This window comes from Lithobates pipiens, unplaced genomic scaffold, assembly GCF_037356315.1.
Source record: "Lithobates pipiens isolate NorthernLeopardFrog02 unplaced genomic scaffold, aLitPip1_a1.2 Scaffold_16, whole genome shotgun sequence".
Lineage (NCBI taxonomy): Eukaryota > Metazoa > Chordata > Amphibia > Anura > Ranidae > Lithobates > Lithobates pipiens.
Window position 1 is genome coordinate 107,772,406 of NW_027507748.1, and position 18,682 is coordinate 107,791,087.

General features: G+C 41.9%; 1 protein-coding gene across 1 annotated transcript in view; it reads right to left on the reverse strand.

Annotated features, from left to right (window-relative positions):
• Window positions 1-8,832: 8,832 nt before the first annotated feature.
• Window positions 8,833-18,682, reverse strand: part of ACE2 (angiotensin converting enzyme 2) — a 103,184-nt gene continuing 93,334 nt past the window's right edge. The window contains exons 16-18 of the mRNA XM_077480237.1: window positions 16,936-17,052; window positions 13,290-13,484; window positions 8,833-10,493 (exon numbers count right to left, since the gene is read on the reverse strand). Of these exons, the coding sequence (XP_077336363.1) occupies window positions 10,322-10,493; window positions 13,290-13,484; window positions 16,936-17,052 (484 nt within the window). The 3' untranslated portion in view covers window positions 8,833-10,321. The remainder of the gene's footprint in view (window positions 10,494-13,289; window positions 13,485-16,935; window positions 17,053-18,682) is intronic.

The following is an 18,682-nucleotide window of genomic DNA, read 5'->3' on the forward strand; positions in this document are numbered from 1 at the left end:
ATTTGGTGCGAACGGTTCACAAAGTTCTGAATTCGCTGAACAGACGAACGGCCGATGTTCGAATCGAACATGCATTCGAGTCGAACACCAAGCTCATCCCTACTTGCCACCAGATACAGCATGCCACCGTTGCCTGCCCCCAGATGCAGCTTGTCACTTGTCACTTGCCACGTTGTCTGCTGCCAGATGCAGTGTGTCACTTGCCATCCAATGCAGTTTGTCGCTTGCCACCTGTAGCCTGCCACCGGATGTAGTGTCCCACCACTTATACCTATAGCCTGCCACTAGATGCAGTGTGCCACTTGCCACCCATACCCTTCCACCAGATGCTGTGTGCCACTTGCCACCCACAGCCTGCCATCAGATGCAGTGTCACTTGCCAGCCAATAGTGAGGGTGTAAAGTGAAGGGTGCAGGGTTCTGTAGAGGGGTGCAGGGTACTATGGGTTGGGTGCAGGGTTCTGTTGAGGGTGCAGGGTACTATGGGTTGGGTGCAGGGTGTATAGTGAGGGCTGCATGGTTCTGTAGAGGGGTGCAGGGTACTATGGATGGGGGGCAGGGGTCTGTGGAGGGGTGAAGGGTACTATGGGTTGGGGCAGGGTCCTGTAGAGGTGTGCAGGCTACTATGGGCTGGGGGCAGGGTTCTGTAGAGGGGTGCAGGGTACTATGGCTTGGGGACAGGGTTCTGTGGAGGGGTGCAGAGGCACACATTTTAGCAGCTCTAGGGTATCTGTCTCCCATGCTCTGTCTACCTTGGGCTCCACCCATCACTGGCATAGGCGTGCACATGGAGTGTGCCTGGGCACACCCTAATCACCCAGTGGTGAGCAGATTCTCCCTGCTCATATTTCACAAAAGCTCCTAAAAAAATAAAATAAAAATATATAAATAGAATGGAAAAGAAATACAAAAAAATACAAAAAAATAAAATAAAAAACTACTGACACCATCCACTGCCCAGCTGGCACGTCCACTGCTCTACTGACAGTGCCCAATACCCTACTACATTTTAAACGTTTTACATTTATTTAGAGTGTGTGTGTGTGTGTGTGTGTGTATGTTCATATATATATATATATATATATATATATATACACATATATATATATATACACATATATATATATATATATACACACATATATATATATATATATATATATATATATATATATATATATATATATATATATATATATATATATACACATATATATATATATATATATATGTAGCACTTACCCCGGAAGGAGTGGCTGGTTCTACTGGGCTTACCGTTATCTTCTGCACCTCGTTTGCGTCTAGGGGTTTCCTGTGGTAGATGCCCAGAAACTATAGAGACTGACGACAGATCCGCTTAAAGAGATTTTTATTTGCAAGAAACGTAATTAACGAACAGTCTCTCAGTATAGGATCAGAGGGTTTAGGTGGAAAGTCCAGGTACTCTTATGCCGCGTACACACGAGCGGACTTTTCAACATCCAAAGTCCGACGGACTGAGTCCGTCAGACTATTCGATCGTGTGTGGGCTGCAACGGACTTTTGACTCGCCAAAGTCCGAAGGACTTTAGAATATGGAACATGCTTCAAATTTTTCCGAAGGAACTCCGCCGGACCCGGTCCCTTCGAAAAATTCGCTCGTGTGTATGCTACTCCGACGGACTAAAACCGACGCTAGGGCAGCTATTGGCTACTGGCTATGAACTTCCTTATTTGAATCCAGTCGTACGTCATCACGTTCGAATCCGTCGGAGTTTAGTGTGATCGTGTGTGGCCAAGTCTGCTCAACAAAAAAGTCTGTCAGAACTCCGTCGGAATTCCAGCAGAACTCCGACGGAACTCCTTCGGAAGTCTGTCGGACATAAGTCCTCTCGTGTGTACGGGGCTTTAGTGTCAAAAACGGTATGAAAGAACTCTTACTTTGAATAAATCCAGAGAATAGCCATTCACAACTGGATATTCACCCTAATTGGATAGTCCTTCTCTCACCAGGCCTAGCAGCCAACACTGTGCTTAAATCAGGAACAAGTCTCTGCCACAGACTTTATGATAGAATGCATGTAGGAACAAGTCTCTGCCACAGACTTTGTTAGAGAACAGGAACAAGGAAACTTGAGTACTGGTAGAACACTCGTGTGGTACCAGTATCTTGCAGCTGGTCTGGCGATACCCACGAGATTGGATTCGCTTAGGTCCTTCAGCTCTACCAGGCTCTTTTTGAGAAGCCAACCCTTGCATGGCCTTCTCCCGAAGAGTCCTCACCTGGATAACTTTGAAGTTGCTGGGCCTCTCCACAACTTGAGAAAGCATGGACCACCTCCGAATCCTTCCTTTAGTTTCCTTGCCTCAGGCTAGGCAGCCACGAGACATAAAGTCGAGTGGAACTGCACCCCAGGCCATAGGCGTCATGGGGGCTGGTCAGGAGGACCAGGACCATGTAGTCAGAACATACTTCTGGACCGGAACCCCGAAACATGTGACATCCGCATCTTAAGTACCCTCTCCCAGAAAGCACAGCAAGAGTGACACTCCCACTGGGCTGGTTCCGAGAGAAAGTAACCTTAAAGTACCCAACTAGACTGTGTTTCCATACCTGCCAGAAGTGACAGCGCCCCCTGTGGCTAGGCAGAACATCCTGTAGTCTAGTCAGACTGATGCTGAGGTCAAAATTTGGAATAATTAAATCCAAACCAAACTGCAGTTTAGGTGTAACATTACATTTCAAAAAACACATAGCGCGTGCTCTTCAGAAGCCGGCGCTACATATATATATATATATATATATATATATATATATATATATATATATTGAACACATGTGTGTTTTAGTTTTGGGGTCTACACCCTAATACAATAGGCTGCGCACACCTATGATCATTGGTATTTATGTGGGCACCAGCCCCACCCACAGTACTGTAGGGAGGACTATTCTAAAAGGGAAGCTAACACCTAATTACAGCTTTCCCCTAACTGGGAACAGAGCCATCTAGTTGCAGATAATCGAAATGCACCTCTCAACAAGCAGCAGATTAATTTAAACAGCAATATTATGCCCCATACACACGATTTGATTTTCCGACAGCAAATGTTGGATGTAAGCTTGTTGGTGGAAAGTCTGATCGTCTGTACGGGACAAAGAGGGGGCTTTAGAGACCACAGATGGTACAGCATTGTAAAATTGACCAGCAGCATGACATTTTTAAATAGTAAGGCTCAAGCCAATTAACTAGAAAAAAAGGGCACAAGTTTAGGATTTACAACATGAATTAAGAGACTGGGTGAGTGAAGTGTATGTTTGTTCTAACTAAAAGGTTGTAATAAAGTAAACCTGTGAGAATGTGAGCCGCTATTGCTGGCTCAAGAGACCAGGTCCCAGGAATATAATCTCAACCAGGTCTTTACTACTTAGGGAGTTACTAACCTTAAACTAACATGCAGCAAGTGAAAGTGGATGAGGCTAATTTGAATCTTCACTATACAAGTGGAAGGACTTCAATCAATTTAAACATTTGCACCCTACAAATTGCTTATTGCTTGGCCAATCTTTACACTTTTAATTAGCGAAGCCTGAAAAATTTCCTGCGTCTGTCACACTTCTTGGTGTGTTGGAGTGCACTGTCGTTTCATACTCTGGCTCCTACATGACTACAAGGCTGATAGACAGAACCAGAGTACAGCGAGGGGACAGGCATTCACACCCAGAAGTGTGTAAGATGCAAAAAATTAGCATAGGCAGCAGAACAGATTAGTATTATTTTCATTACAGGGTGTCCTTTAATAAAACTGTTTAATCTATCAAAATTAGAGGAAACCTGTGAACAGAAATATGGGAGCTACGATTGCTGATGTAAAGAAAACCTAAACGGATGAAGCTCTGTCCAAAAAGGCAAGCAAAAGACAAAGGAATAGTCAAAAGTATTGGTTGTGGTCTCATGCAACAGATTTTTTTCCCACATTGGAAGTTTACAGATATATGCTGTACGGGAGACAGGGGGAGGGGCGCAGTAAAAACACTTGGCGGAGACACAGTTTTACTTCCCCTTGGCTACCCACAAAAAAAATTCTAACATTACAGACTGACAGAGCTGTACAATTAACATGCACAGGTGTGTTATGGCTTGCTCTGCATATTTGTACATTGCTCTGACAAAATGACTTCATTAATATACTGAGGTTAACTGGTTGAGTTCTGACTCTTTTTCTGGTTGTTGATGGTTTCAACAGTAGCAGTGCACACCTGACAAAGGAAACTAGAGGTTTCAGGTAGATTTGTTATAAGACCTTTACACAGGCGTTAGGAGGTGGCAGTGTCATGAGCGGGATCTGAAACCAGGACCTCTGCTGCATCTGGCAGTAGCTCCTCTTGCCAAGCCACCTGAGATGCTGGATAGCTCTCTGCCTGATCCCTTGGACACACTTCTCTACTTGTTTCTGGTGAACCTTAAACGCCTTGCTTCTCTCGTAAACTTTTCTATTGAAACCATGCCTTTGCACTTCCTGTTTGTCAGATTATTGTGCTCTTCTCCAGCCAATATCTTGCTCCTTACACTCCTGCTGCCATCCCCATCTTCATTGCCAATCGTTACCTTTGACTTGTTCCTGAGCTACACTTCTGCTTGATCCCAATCTGCAACCATTTTCTAAAGATCTTTGCCTTGTGTACCAACTATGCTTCTGCTTGATCCTTACCTGCTACATCTGCTACTGCACCCCAGCTTTCTCACCTTCTGTTGGGCCAATCCTGAGGACCACGACCTGGTACTAACACAGCAAAACACATCTCCACTCTGATGAAGAACGGCTAATGCTGAAATCCCTGTGCCTCATATGAGTCCACATCAAGGGAATCTGCTTGTCTATTTATCCTGCTGGTTTCTATGTGAGCCTTTCCACTGTTATAGCTACTGGCCTCTGAGTCTGACAGGGAGTAACATCTCCAGAATGCCTTTTCGGTCACTGCTATACTGCTCTCTGAAAGCGGATTGCTTTTTCAGAGGGCATTAAGCTCTGTCTGAAAGAACCTTACTAATTTATCAAGCAGTGTACTGTGGAGATCCAGGTACTGTTATCAATTTTTATTAGCATTTATCATTTAAAAAAAAAAAAAGACAGACAGATAGAAAGCAAAAAAAAAATGGCTGTAAGAGCAATCCCAAATGGAGAGGTCCTCAAAGGGGATAAGCAGTAGCAGATGTAACAGGGAAAGCAAGGGAGAAAAAGAAGGGGACAGGAGTAAAAAATTGAGAGAAAACAAAAATCCACGTGTAAAATCAGAATCTAAGTGCAGTACTCAACTGTGGTTATATATTTAAAATATATGTGAGTGTATGTATATATCTATAAAAAAAAGGGGGAAATCTTTTTAATAATTTCACCAAATTCCCTTGTGATCTCTAAGTGCAATAACCAACCATGATTCTGTGTGTGTAATATATATATATAAATGTTGGGAGGAACGAGAACATGCAGCAATATCGAACCTTTCAATAAAAGGAGAGAAAGAAAAAACAAACAAAAAACCTACATCCACCACCTATCAATATCTGGGGAATATTACTTCCAGCCTGCCCATGTATTTTTAAATTTATCTTGTTGGTTTCTGGTCTCATGCACCTATCTTTTGGCCTCCATTAGTACATCAAATTCTCTCTTCCATTCCGAAAGAGTGGGGCATGTGGCCTGTTTCCAATACCTGGATATTAATATTTTGACTGCATTCAACAGATGTGGTATAACACTTTTTTTTATAAGATTTGACAGATAAAGGCATTCCATGAAACAGGAAGTGTAAATCTCATAACTCTATGGGTTTGATAATCATCTTCCATGGGGCTATTTCATCCCAAAATGGTCTAATCTTTGGACAAGATCACTATATGTGGAGAAATGTACCAGCAGCGTTCATCCTCTGTCGGATATATCTGTGCTAGTCGGGCTGGGATCCGATACTAACTGGCCATAAAGTTATATGACATTTCTTCAATACAGGAACTTATAGAAGTAGAATATGTCGATTCTATCAGTTTTTTAATCTGTAGTGAGGTAATGACTTAGTTCTCTCTCCCACTCTTTAAGAAGGTAAGGGGTTGTGAAGTTTTGACCACTGAGAACCAATTTATACATTTGTGATAGCAAATGGTTAGGCTTTAACATCTTCGTACACAGAGTCTCAAATGTCGTGAGAGAGCTCAAAGTCCTTACTCGAGGTTCTAACTTATTAAAAAAGTCAAACATTTGATAGTATCTCACTTAGCCATAGGCATGTCCATCTGAGATGATACCAGCTCCAATAAAGGGCATAAGATTTCTCGTGGGTTATATCTTGCACATGTTGTAGTCCCATCTGATCCCCATGTGCCTAATGCTTCACCCTCCCCTCCCGGGGGGAACCATAGATATTCTTCTGATGGAGCCAGTGGGGATGTATGGGGGTCATATTTACCAGTTTTATTTATTCTATCCCACACCCATAAGGTATTCCGGGTTAGTGGGGATGTCCAATTTCACAATCCCCTAAACATAGCCAGTATCCACGGTGCTCCCACTAGATTTCTACTTGCCCTACTTTTCTCTACTGTGTCCCATACTTTATTTGAAGAGTCATGACACCAGTTTAGAATGTGTACCAGAGACATTGCCCTATAATACAGGGCTATGTCTGGTAACCCAATTCCCCCTTCCCTTTTGCCTCTACTTAGAAAATCATAAGCTATTCTAGGGTTTCCATCTTTCCATATAAAGGATATAAAGTATTTGTTTGAAGAAGATCCGTGGGAGTGATATGGGCATGGTATATAATATGTAGATTATTCTAGGTATTATATTCATTTTGAGAGCATTAACTCTTCCAAACCATGTCAAGGAATGGCCTTTCCATTTTTGAAAATCCCTTATTATCTCTATCATTAAGGAGCCATAATTAAGTTCATACAAAAGTTTTGCATCTAGAGTAATATGTACTCCCAAGTAATATAGAGATTCCGCATTCCAAATAAAAGGGAAGTTATTTTGCAGAGATGTGGCCATTGCTCGTGGTACATGGTAGGTAATACTATGGATTTCTCAAAATGTATTTTAAAATTGGATAACATATCATAACTCAACTTCCGACATCAATGCAGGTATAGATTCCTGGGGTTTAGAAAGGTAAAATAATAAGTCATCAGCGTATGCTGAGAGTTTATGATCCCCAGAGTCAATACCTACCCCAACTATTCCCTTATTTTTCCTCAATCTGCAGAGAAATGGTTTTAAAATGATAGCAAACAATAATGGGGAGAAGGGACTCCCCAACCTGGTACCATTATGTATATATCAAAAGAGTCTGATAGAGTACCGTTAAGCTTGACCCTAGCTCTTGGACCCCCATGCAATGCTGATACCCATTCCATCATCTGCTCCCCCAGACTTAACCCCTTCAATACATCCATCATGAAGACCCAGTTCACTCTATCAAATGCCTTTTTTGGTGTCCATTTATAGTACTACTCTCTGTATTTTATCAGGTCCATTCTGCATCCAGTGAAGGTAATGAAGGGCCCGAATGGTATTATCTATAGTTTTGTGACCCTTCGTGAAACCCACCTGGTCAAAGTGGACTAGTTGTACTATATGGTCCTGTAATCTGGTGGCTAGGATCTTTGCCAATAATTTAGTGTCTGAGTTAAGAAGGGAGATAGGTCTATAGTTTGCACAATATTGTGGGTCTTTCCCAAGTTTCAGAAGAACTGTCATGTACGCCAACAGTGCTTCCAAAGGTAGGGGATTAGTAGCTGAATTTTGTTCAAATAACTACATAGAGGATGTGGCAAAATATGAATACATTTCTTATAATATGAATTTGTTAGACCATCTGGTCCTGGATTTTTCCCCATTGGCAAATTTTCTATTGCCTTACTTATTTCCTCTATAGTAATTGGCCGTTCTAATTTCTCTATGATCACGGGGGAGAGGGCTGATAGGGCAAAGTCGCTAATATATTCTCTAATTTCTTCCGCCCGCCCCCCATCCTCAGCCCTCAAAGAATTTGATTGAATATCATATAGGTTCGTATAAAAACTATGAAATTACACAGCTATAGACTTAGTATCCACTACCTGTTTGTTATTAACTAGTATATTATGAACATGACAGAGTTCCTGTTGATTTTTTAACTGCCTGGCCAATAATCGGCCACATTATTTCCATTGTTCTTAAATCAATGTGCAAAAAATCTATGTTTCTTCTTTGCCCTTCTGTCCAGACATCTGGAGAGTACTACTCTTAGTGTCTCCAGCTGCCTGGTATCCCCTGGGTCAAGGTTAGTCTTATGTTTAGCCTCCAGATCATGTATTTTTTTCCAGTAGGTCCTCAATCTCTTTCCTTTTTTCTCTGTGGAGATCTAGTTGTATTCCCAGTACAGGTTTATTTTAAACATTGAAAAACGCAACTAACCATTCAAATCTGTATGTAAAACATTTTCATTTGTGTATTTACTGAATTACTGTGACAATTCCCAAGCCTGGGAAGTTTTAACCCCTGAAAGTAATACTTCAGAGTAAGAACTACTAAACCAATAGTTCAAGATTAAAATGTGTGGGGGCTCATTAGTGTCCTTATTTGTGCATATGTTTAGACTCAGACTTTGACTGGCTAGACTTGATTTTTAAGAGGAAAATGTAAGATCACACAGATAAGCTGAAAAGGCATGTGCAGGTGGCTGTTTAATTGAGCCCAGCCAGAAAGGTCTGCAGTTGCACATTTCATACTTGTACTTTGTAAATAGGAATATCTTTTGAATTTTGAATTGAATTTGAACACACAATCACTTTGTTAAAAAAATGCAGTTGAAATATTGTAAAATAAATCAAAAGACAAATTTTATTGTGTTCCATAAATGCATGTTAGCCTTAAGTTCTAAATTCAAATTCACTCATATTCTGTAAATAAATGGATGTAAATCGTCAAATTTAAACATTGTGAACCAGGCTCAAAACAGAGGTGCTCTCCCATTATATACAAAATGTCGCCATATTTCTTAGGTTCTGTTGCCAATCTGCTGAGGTAGCAGGACTCCAGAATTACTTACTTTTTTAAATAATCTAGAGGACCCAACATTAACTATTTGTGATCCCAACTCACTCATATGACTACAGCTATGGCCAGGTTAGGGGGTGGGGGGGGCAGATTTATGGTTCATTCACATTTCTCGCTTTGTGCACATTGAGCTAACAAATGCACATTAAGTCATGTTTTAATGTGCATTGTGTTAATTTTTAATTGGCAATGCACAGGAATAGATGCAAAAACAGACAAGTAGCCGTTTCCTAATGCAGTACATCACATTGCATGATTGTGTGTTGCCATGCATTGTGATGTGCTGCAGCGTGTGAGCATTAGCGTGTTCTGGTGCTCTTAATTTTGAATGGTAGCCCAACATACTAAGGCAATGCAGCTCCAACACACATGCATTGCAGGGCACTACAACACACAATAATGCAATATCATTCATCTATTTACCTTGCGCTTGCTAAAATGGTGCAAGTCTGTTCTTTCCTTTTCTCTGGTGGGGTGGCAGCCTATTATATAGGGTATGAAAAAAATGCATGTTATTAAAGCACCATGGTGCTAAGGTATGAATACGCCTGACAAAGATAAAGAGCCTGTCATCAAACAGCAAACCATGTAAAGGGAATCTAGAAAATATTAATTTCAACTACATGATTATGTGTTTGAATTAAGCACAGGTTCACTTCACCTTACTTTATTTTAGAAAGTAGCCCCCTTGATATTCATTTGGAACTGGAAATGTGCAAATCAATTTGAATTATCTTCTGCATAAACTACCACAATTGGCAATTGAGTATAACAGAAAGACACAAGTAACCAGAGGGCTTATAGTCTTTTCTATGGAGTGAAGTTTCTTGAAGAGTGGAGTTGTATCTTTTTGCAACATTCACTGGGCAACAGATTTAAGTCAAATCCTATAGTATCCTATACTAAGTGTCTAGTTGAAGAACTGTATTTATCTCCTAGGCACCAGTTAGCTCATCTACTTCTTTTTTTGTTTCGGTAGGTTGAAAGATGAAGGAGAAAAGTTAATTGGTTGCTAGGAAAAATACAGATGACTCTCCAGTGAGTGATGCTTATTACTATAAGTGCATAGGTGATGGATGAAGGGGCACATCAGTCACGATGTGCCTCATGGTTCTGTTCAGACCTTTTGACTTGAGAAACACTTCAGTTTAAGTTCTCATTTAGGACATTTGAAGTTCTTAGTTCCTATTGTAAAGATGATAACTGACAGCCATATTATATGAACAACTTCCGGGATTCTTCATAGTTTAAAAAGCTGTTTGTGGCTCCTCTTCTACATCTTCATAAGCTTTATTTTGTTTCCCAGCATCTTCATAAATGTTGACTGGAATTGAAGCATCTTTATCTAATGTTCCTGCCACTAGAATTTCAGAAACTCTGTCTTGGTTGTCAGACTCTTCTTTTTTAGATTGTTTTAGCCTTCAGATACAAAGATATGTCAGTAGAGAATAGCAAAACTTCATATAAATGAAAATAAAATAAAAGTATAATCAATAGTATGTATGTGAGGCAATGCTAATAGAGTCTATACAGAAACTTGTCTGTAAGAAAGGTAGTTGACAACCAGCATGGATTTATGAAAGACCGTTCTCGTCTGACCAACCCAGTATCATTCTATGAGGAAGTAATGAAAAAACTGGGCGGTGGAAGGCCCCTTTCACATGGGGCGGACTCCGGCAGCAGACCTGCCTGCTCAGCAAAGGATCTCTCCGCTGATCCCCGCTGAGCAGGTGGATAACAGGTCCGTATCCACTCCGCTGATGCAGAAAGGACCTTATGGGGTGGTCGGATGGAAACAGACCGCCTGTCTGTTTCCATCCAACTGTCCACCGATCCTATTTGCTGGATGGATGGGGAACAGACTCCCCATCCATCTGTTTTTAGCAGACAGGATTGGATGCTGGCAGGTGTCAGCGGACATCCGACGCTCCATAGATAAGAATAGAGGTTCCGATCAGGTCAGCCTGAAAACAGGTGGACCCGTTCGGAGCACCTGTGTGAAAGGGGATGTAGTTTATCTAGAGCTTTCAAAGCATTTAATACTGTAGCTCGTTTAATCTATAAAATATGGTCTGTTGGAGTTGATGACATTTTTGTACATGGATAAGAAACTGGTTACATGAATGGGATCAGAGAGTAGTGATATATGACTCTGAATGGTCTAAAGTTGTTAATGGTGTGCCCTCAGTCTTGTGGCCAATGCTGTACAATTTGTTTATTAATGATATAATGTAATTAAGAGCTGAATTTCAGTGTTTGCTGATGAAGGTACCAAACAGGAAGGCCATAAAATAGTGGGTTGGACAACTATGTGACAGATAAGGTTCAATATTGTAAAGGTATATACTTGGGTGCCAAAAATAAACATGGAAATTACACATTAGGGGAGGCTCTCCAAGTAGAACCAGTAATGGAAAAAGTAATGGGGGTGCCAGTATTACACAGTTTATTCGATCAACACAATAAATTTCACTTGTAGGTGTGTGATGGGCTCATCTGACAATCACAATCCAAGACCAGGTACCTGGCCCTGTGTCTCCGAGTCCCCTTGCCGACCAGCATCAGATTGATGACTGATAGGAGTAGGAGAATCTGTCATCTGAAGGTGGCAGTTAAATGTACGCCACGCTCATGGACCATAAAAACGTCCGGATGTGGGCTGTAATGTGTTTCAGGGTATGCATACAGATTGGTATGAGGAAGGAGCATTGTACGCATGCTCCGAAACACATTACTGCCCACATCCTGATGTCACTTTTGGTTTGTGCAGTCCACAAGCGCGGCGTGAGTTCCACCGCCACCTCTGGATGACAGATCCTCCTCTTATCGGCCATTGATCCCTCAAATCGCTGCTGGTCGGCAAGGGGACTTGGAGCCACAGGGGCAGGAACCTGCTCTTGGATTGTGATTGCCAGATGAGCCCTCACACGCCTACATCTTGTAATTTATTGTTTCAATTTTATAAACTGTGTAGTATTGCACTTGGAAGCGCCTTCCCTAACTCTTTTCTTGCTAGCCAGAGTTGTTTCTACTCACAGAAGAGCTGCTGGGGGTGACAGTGTTTTTAGCTTCTAAATCCCCTGCCCTCACTCCTTCTAAGGCTCCATTCACACTGGCACAGGATCCATTGGACAGAAGCTCCCTATATTCCATGTTTTGTCTTTAACATGAGGGTGCTTGTATATCACAGACTTAGTAATTACATGCCATGCCGAGCCGCACCTAACATAGCTAGTGAAATACTGTCAAGCATTACAAATCTTTAAAAAACAATATCAAAATCTGGTAGGAGGTTTCAAAACTGACGTACTGCTTTATTCAGAAGTCTGCACTGAGATACAGGCATCCCTTGCAATTGGAGTTTCAATTTTGGTGACCTACTCTCTCTGGTTCATTGCTTCTAAAGGGGTGCAGACTCTTTACAACAGTGATACTGCATGAGGTGTGTATAATGAAGTTTGACCCTCCCATTCTGAAATCAGTTTAAGAATTTGCAAACAATTTGCAAAAATCCCTTTAAAGTCAATAGTTCACCTAGTGAGGATTATTTTTTTCAGCAAAACTGCAATTGCATTTATAGTGACTGATCCATCAGCCACATTCATTCAGAGGATCCCATCACACTAGTGCATGCACACATTAGTGTGCGTGTTTATGTGTGTTATAATGCACATATAGTATCACAGCATGATGTGTATGCACATTTCATTGTGTAATATAGGACATAGCTCAGACCGACCCAGTGCAGATGAAGTATATTAGATTGTATGGCTTCAGCCAGCACTGCTCCAGCCATGCCCCTGATGTGTTTCACCTTGCCCACCAGGGCTTGGTCACAGAGGTGTGCATTTCATTGCTATTCATTTTGAATGACATGCCAGGGCTCATGCATTAATAAAACAATTGCCCCTAGCCTTCAGTGTAACACATATAATAAGGAATATAATTTTTTGCCTTGGATTGCACTGCAAAAAAAACCAGGCAGGTTTATTTTTTTATCTAGTGTACGCATGTTGAGTCTTACAATGTTTGCAAATCTTTGTTGAATTCTTGCAAGTCTATGATACTGGGACTGGATTCAGTGCACATTCATTACCATAGCTCTCCTAACAACACGATTAATGTCGGTCTATGTTCAAAATTACAGCAAATGTTGCTTTAAGGTAACAGGACAGTTTGGGTGAATCTGGGATTGTGAATGAATTAAGAACTTACTTCTTCTTATCTTTATAGCCAAGGAAAAGTAGGACAACCAAAGCTATAACTAGAAATCCGGCCACAACACCAAACACTACAAGCCAGACTTCAAAGGATTGTTCCTTGGCTGGTGAAAGTGTAGGTGGGATCCCCAGGAACTCCAAGGAGTAGTCATCTAGATGGAATGTACTGCTGATTCGACCTCTGGACAAGCTGCAATTAAAGTACATTAAGATAATTAGTATTTTATGTGAAAATTTATATAAGCATGGCAGACACTACAAAAAGCATTTGCCAGTAGAATGAAACAATCTAGGTAATAACTTCTTGAAGTATAACCAAACCCAAAACTTTTTGTTTTAGTTTTGAATAGAGGGGGGAGGGATTAGAACACTTGTCAGTTTTTGTTGCTGTCTGTGTTTTTCCTTTTAGGGAGATGCACCTTCTCTATTAGTCCTGTTTACTATTATCCTGAAAGTGAACGTAAAAGAAAATCCCACATTTTGGGTTGACATTGGAAACTAATAGAGGGGAAATCTTTCAATGGGGACACGAGTTCTGGTGCCCTGGTGACACGTTAGGATTCTTACACTTTGTAGGGAATTCCTCTCACTTCCTGTTTTAGCTATTGGACAGGAAGTGCATGAAAATCCCCCAATGGGACACAAGTGGCAATACCCTCCCTTACTCTATCCAAAATAAAAAAAAAGATTTTCCTTTAGTTACAAGGTAAAGCATACTTTCCTGCCTTATGATATGATATCATGAGGGTCATATAGGGAAGGTTATTCTTAAAAAATAAATGTAGCCACCCCCACCAAACAAACTATGACTAATGTAGTCTTGGTTTCTGAGCCTGAGAGATCTGATAATATGCAAACCCCCTAATCTCCTAAACCAGACACTGAGAATATTTTTTTAGTGGAGCCCCTCTCAGTGCCTAGGGCGCCGGTCCGCTGGTTTCCCTACTCTCCGTCTTTTGTCGGTCTCCACGCTATTTAGGTTTCTGGTGCGGTGGTACTGTATGCAGGAGATGCCTCTGTCTGCTGTCTGCAGCATGTAACTAATTCAGGCAGCAACCACCCCGCCCTTAAGTAAGTAGTGTCAGAGGTGCAGCGCAGCACTGAAGGACTGTGTCTCGATGGAACGGAAGCACACATCCCCTGCACACCACAGTCTCTGCCTTTGCCCATACGTGATTCCTATACTGAGTCACGTAAACCCCTGACCCACCCCCCACCATGTCACTGCCATTCGTAGAGGCCGCTCTCCCTCCCGGCCTGTCCTGTACAGTAGCAGAGCAAGCTATAGCCTAATCGGATCACAGTAGTGGGCTCTCTGGGACTGGTGACAGCGGAAGCCTGGAGGCACCAGGGCAGGGTTTGTTCCTGGCACTTGCAGGGTTGTCGGATGCATGTAAGGCCCCAGTGAGTGAAGAACACTGACATTGTATTAGGAATCAGGTAGGTCTGTGTAATGGTCAGGTAGGTCCATGTAGGGGTCAGGTAGATCAGTGTAGGGCTCCGGTAGGTTTGTCAGTGTAAGGGTCAGGTAGGTCAGTGTAATGGTCAGGTAGGTCAGTGTAGGGGTCAGGTAGGTCAGTATAAAGGTAGGGTAGGTCAGTGTAGTGGTCAGGTGGGTTAGTGTAGATGTCAGGTAGGTCAGTGTAGGGGTCAGGTAGGTCAGTGGTAGGTCAGTGTAGGGGTAAGGTAGGTCAGTGTAGGTAGGCCAGTGTAGGGGTCAGGTAGGTCAGTGTAATAGTCAGATAGGTTACATGGGCAAGGCAAAGGGAGTGGTGTCAGGGGCAGCAAAATGAGGTTTCGCCTAGGGTGTCAAAAATCCTTACACCAGTCCTGTCTCAGTGCGACAGTCACTGTCCGTTTTAGGATCTCTGACTGCTCCTGAGCAGAGCCCCAATGATTAAACAGGGAGAATCAACAGCATATATCTTCAGCGCTAAAATGTACAGTCATATCTGAAACATTATCCTGTCAAAATCAAAATCAAAGGTGCGGCTTCATCAAGAGTCCATTACAGCTGAAAACTACTGGAGAGAGGTTGGCATGAATAAAATACTAAAATCAGTGCTCAATAGAACCAGACGAAAATAAATCAGAAATAAATTAAAACAAATTAATTTATTTAAAAAAATGCACAGAAACAAGTTGATCAATGTCCAACATAAAAATGTGGAATACACTTGTTGTTCAATCAGATAAAATTAATTGTGGAAATAAAAGCAAAAATAATAAAACACTGTATCGCCTTCCCCCTGGAAACAAGGGCTTAACTCTGTGAATCTGCCAAGGGACAGATCCAATTAGGGATTCCCGATGCCTTGTAACAATTCTCCGGATGACGCTGGGCTGGCGTCCTGTGTTGCACTCCGTGTAGCGGGGGAGGAGCCAGAGTAGCCGGAAGAGCAAGCAGCTCTCGGTCCAAGAGGTGGGACGGTACACGCAGCTCAGTCCGTTGCCGTGACGACCGTGACTGACATGTTTCGGGCACCTGCGCTTTGTCAAAGGGTCATCCTGGGAATTGTTACAGTGCATCGGGAATCCCTGATCGGATCTGTCCCTTGATATCTGTCACCTTATCCCTGGCCATTTAACTGTTATCATCCCAGTTGCCACTATTCCAAGGAGGACGGCATCCCTCCATTAGTAGGTCGCCAGGGAACTGTAATATGGAGCAACGAGTCCCTCATGCCCTGACTGAGAGCCAGCAGATTCACAGCTGAGAGTTAACCCCTTGTTTCCAGAGGGAAGGCGGTACAGTGTTTTATTATTTTTGCTTTATTTCCACAATTAATTTTATCTGATTGAACAACAAGTGTATTCCACATTTTTATGTTGGACATTGATGAACTTTTTCCTGTGCATTTTTTGATTAAATGAATTTGTTTTAATTTATTTCTAATTTATTTTCGTCTGGTTCCATTGAGCGCTGATTTTAGTTTTTTTTTTAAAAGGGAGAGCAGCTGGTAATTGGAAAAAAAAGGGTCCTGTATATTGCACTGGCCCTTGTGCTTTTAAATGTATAAGCTAGCCATCTAAGATTGGTACCTCCACCTTGGGTACTGGTGGACCGTATCCCAGCACTGCTTAGATGTTTAGGGATATTTATCCATGAATTCCCTACAGTTTCATGGTAGTAGTTCTTCTAACTGGACTACAATGAGGAAGTGCATGAGTTTACAGAAGCTTCAGAAGGGCACACAGGGTTCTCCAAGAAAAAAAAATTGCCTGGAGAAAGAGAACCTTGTGATGATTACATTTCAAGTGAAGTCCCATGCCTTTTTTCCCTTTATAGTCCTATATAATGTTACAGTTTCTAACTTATTTGGGAAATATCCTCCAACTCTGGTGCTCTATGCTGGCAGCAATGAGTAATGGCTCCACCACTCATCGCAAGTGTCCTCCCACAGACATGTATTGCAGCGGAAAAGCAAGGATGTGTCTGACCAGCTTATTACACAGTGCACCAGGACTATTTTGGTGCATACTGGACAGCCATTTTAAGCCGCACTGTGCAACTGCTATAGCAAGAAGGTGAAGGTAGGACGAGGAACATGGATCCATTATTAAAATTACTACTGGATATCTATTTCTATAAGTTGTAACTGACCTAACTCAAGGAAGCATTGAGAAAAATGGCTTTTTACCGAATAGCAGCTTCAACTTCTGATTTTGGCACTACCTCTCCAAGTTTACCCGGCATTGTTACATAGAAGAAGAATGAGATTCTTTTTGTTTCTTTAAAAATGTGTACATCATCATTTCTGCAAAAACAAAAAATGTATGTGAGATGCATAGTGAATAACTGACATTCTAGATAAATAGTTACCTTTTATTTATTTACCTGTTCATTTTCCTCATCACCCAACTAAGCCAAACTGTGTTTGAGGTACTGCCTTAATTTAATACATAAAATTTTCCTAAACATCTTGCAGGAATGGCTAGATAAAAAGCAATGGAAATGTTGAAATGCTTACCTTTCCTGGCATTTCGTCAAATGATTTCTGCTGAAGAGAGGGGGGTTAGGTAGTCTGAACACTGGAATCCTCCACTTCAGAAGAGATCAGATGACCAAATGCCTAGGCTTTTGGAGTAGGCCTGGTGCAGAATCTTTTCTCCAGAAGAGGGCCATTTCAGTTACTCTTTGTCTATCCCAGTAAGTCTATTAAACAAAGCTTTAAGTTAAAATTAGAAAAAGCTTGCATTTAAAGCTGAATTCTAGGTATGGATTTTGGATATGTAGTGATACCACCTCAAGAGCTGCTGATTTTAAGCTGGTTGTCCCCCAAACAGCATAGAGGCTACAAGCCACCCAAGCAAAAATCCATTCACTCTGGCTCCCTTTTGTCTTTTTGCGATTTATTGCTGATAAAACTACTAACAAGAGAGGGGTTAGGGGCAGGAGATACTTCAAACCACTCAGCAGTACATAGTGGACAGTGCCCCTAGCCATCGCAGTGATGGCTAATAGTAAACAGTCCAATGGCCCCACAGTTGAAGACCATGTGGCAAGTCTTTGGGCATCTGGTTACTAGTGATGGCCGAACGGTTCGCCCGGCGGTCGTTTCGCGGCGAATTTCCGACTTTCGCCGTCCGCGGGTTCGAACGCCTTTTTCCGTCGTTCGCCCCGGCGGACTTACGTGTTTAATGTATACAAGAACTTTAACCTTTCGTGACACGTTTATCATGTGTTACAGGACAACCAATTGAGACATGACAGCTCATGGACACTTGGACATTCCCCCTAACCTATAAATACACCCGATCCGGTGGCCATTTTACATTCTTTCTTCTGTCACTGTAGGGAAAGGATCCTGTGTGGAGTAGGGACAGAGAAAACGCTAGCTATTTGGTACACAAAAGTTCTTTTCAGGACTGGTATAGGTGTTAGGTCAGCAGCCTGAGTTTCTTTTGTCAGTTTAGATAAAGGGACAGAGCGCTGTATGCTGCTATTTTAGGGACAGCTCAGCCAGATTAGTCTTTCTTCATCATCATCATCATCATCATCATTAGCTGTTACTATCAGGTCCACAAAAGAGCTGTTCCAGCTAATCGTTCCAGCCTACTCTTTTTTGCCAATTTGTATAGGGACAGGCAGGAAGCAGTGTGTCAGGCAGTGAGGATAATTTTAAAGACTTGCTGTTACTATTAGTTCCACAAAGGTTCTTTTCAGGACTGGTATCAGTGGTACGGTAATAGGCTTGTACACGTATAATATTCTTTCTTCCAAATATAGAAAGAATATTATACTTGACTGCTGCCCTTCTGCTGCAGTCTGCTAATCATTCACAACTCACTTGTTCCACAAAGCTCTTTATCAGGACTGGTAACTTGGTCTGTCTAGGGTGCTACGGTACATAGGCTTGGGTGCGGTACAGTCTGCTGTTCTGTAAG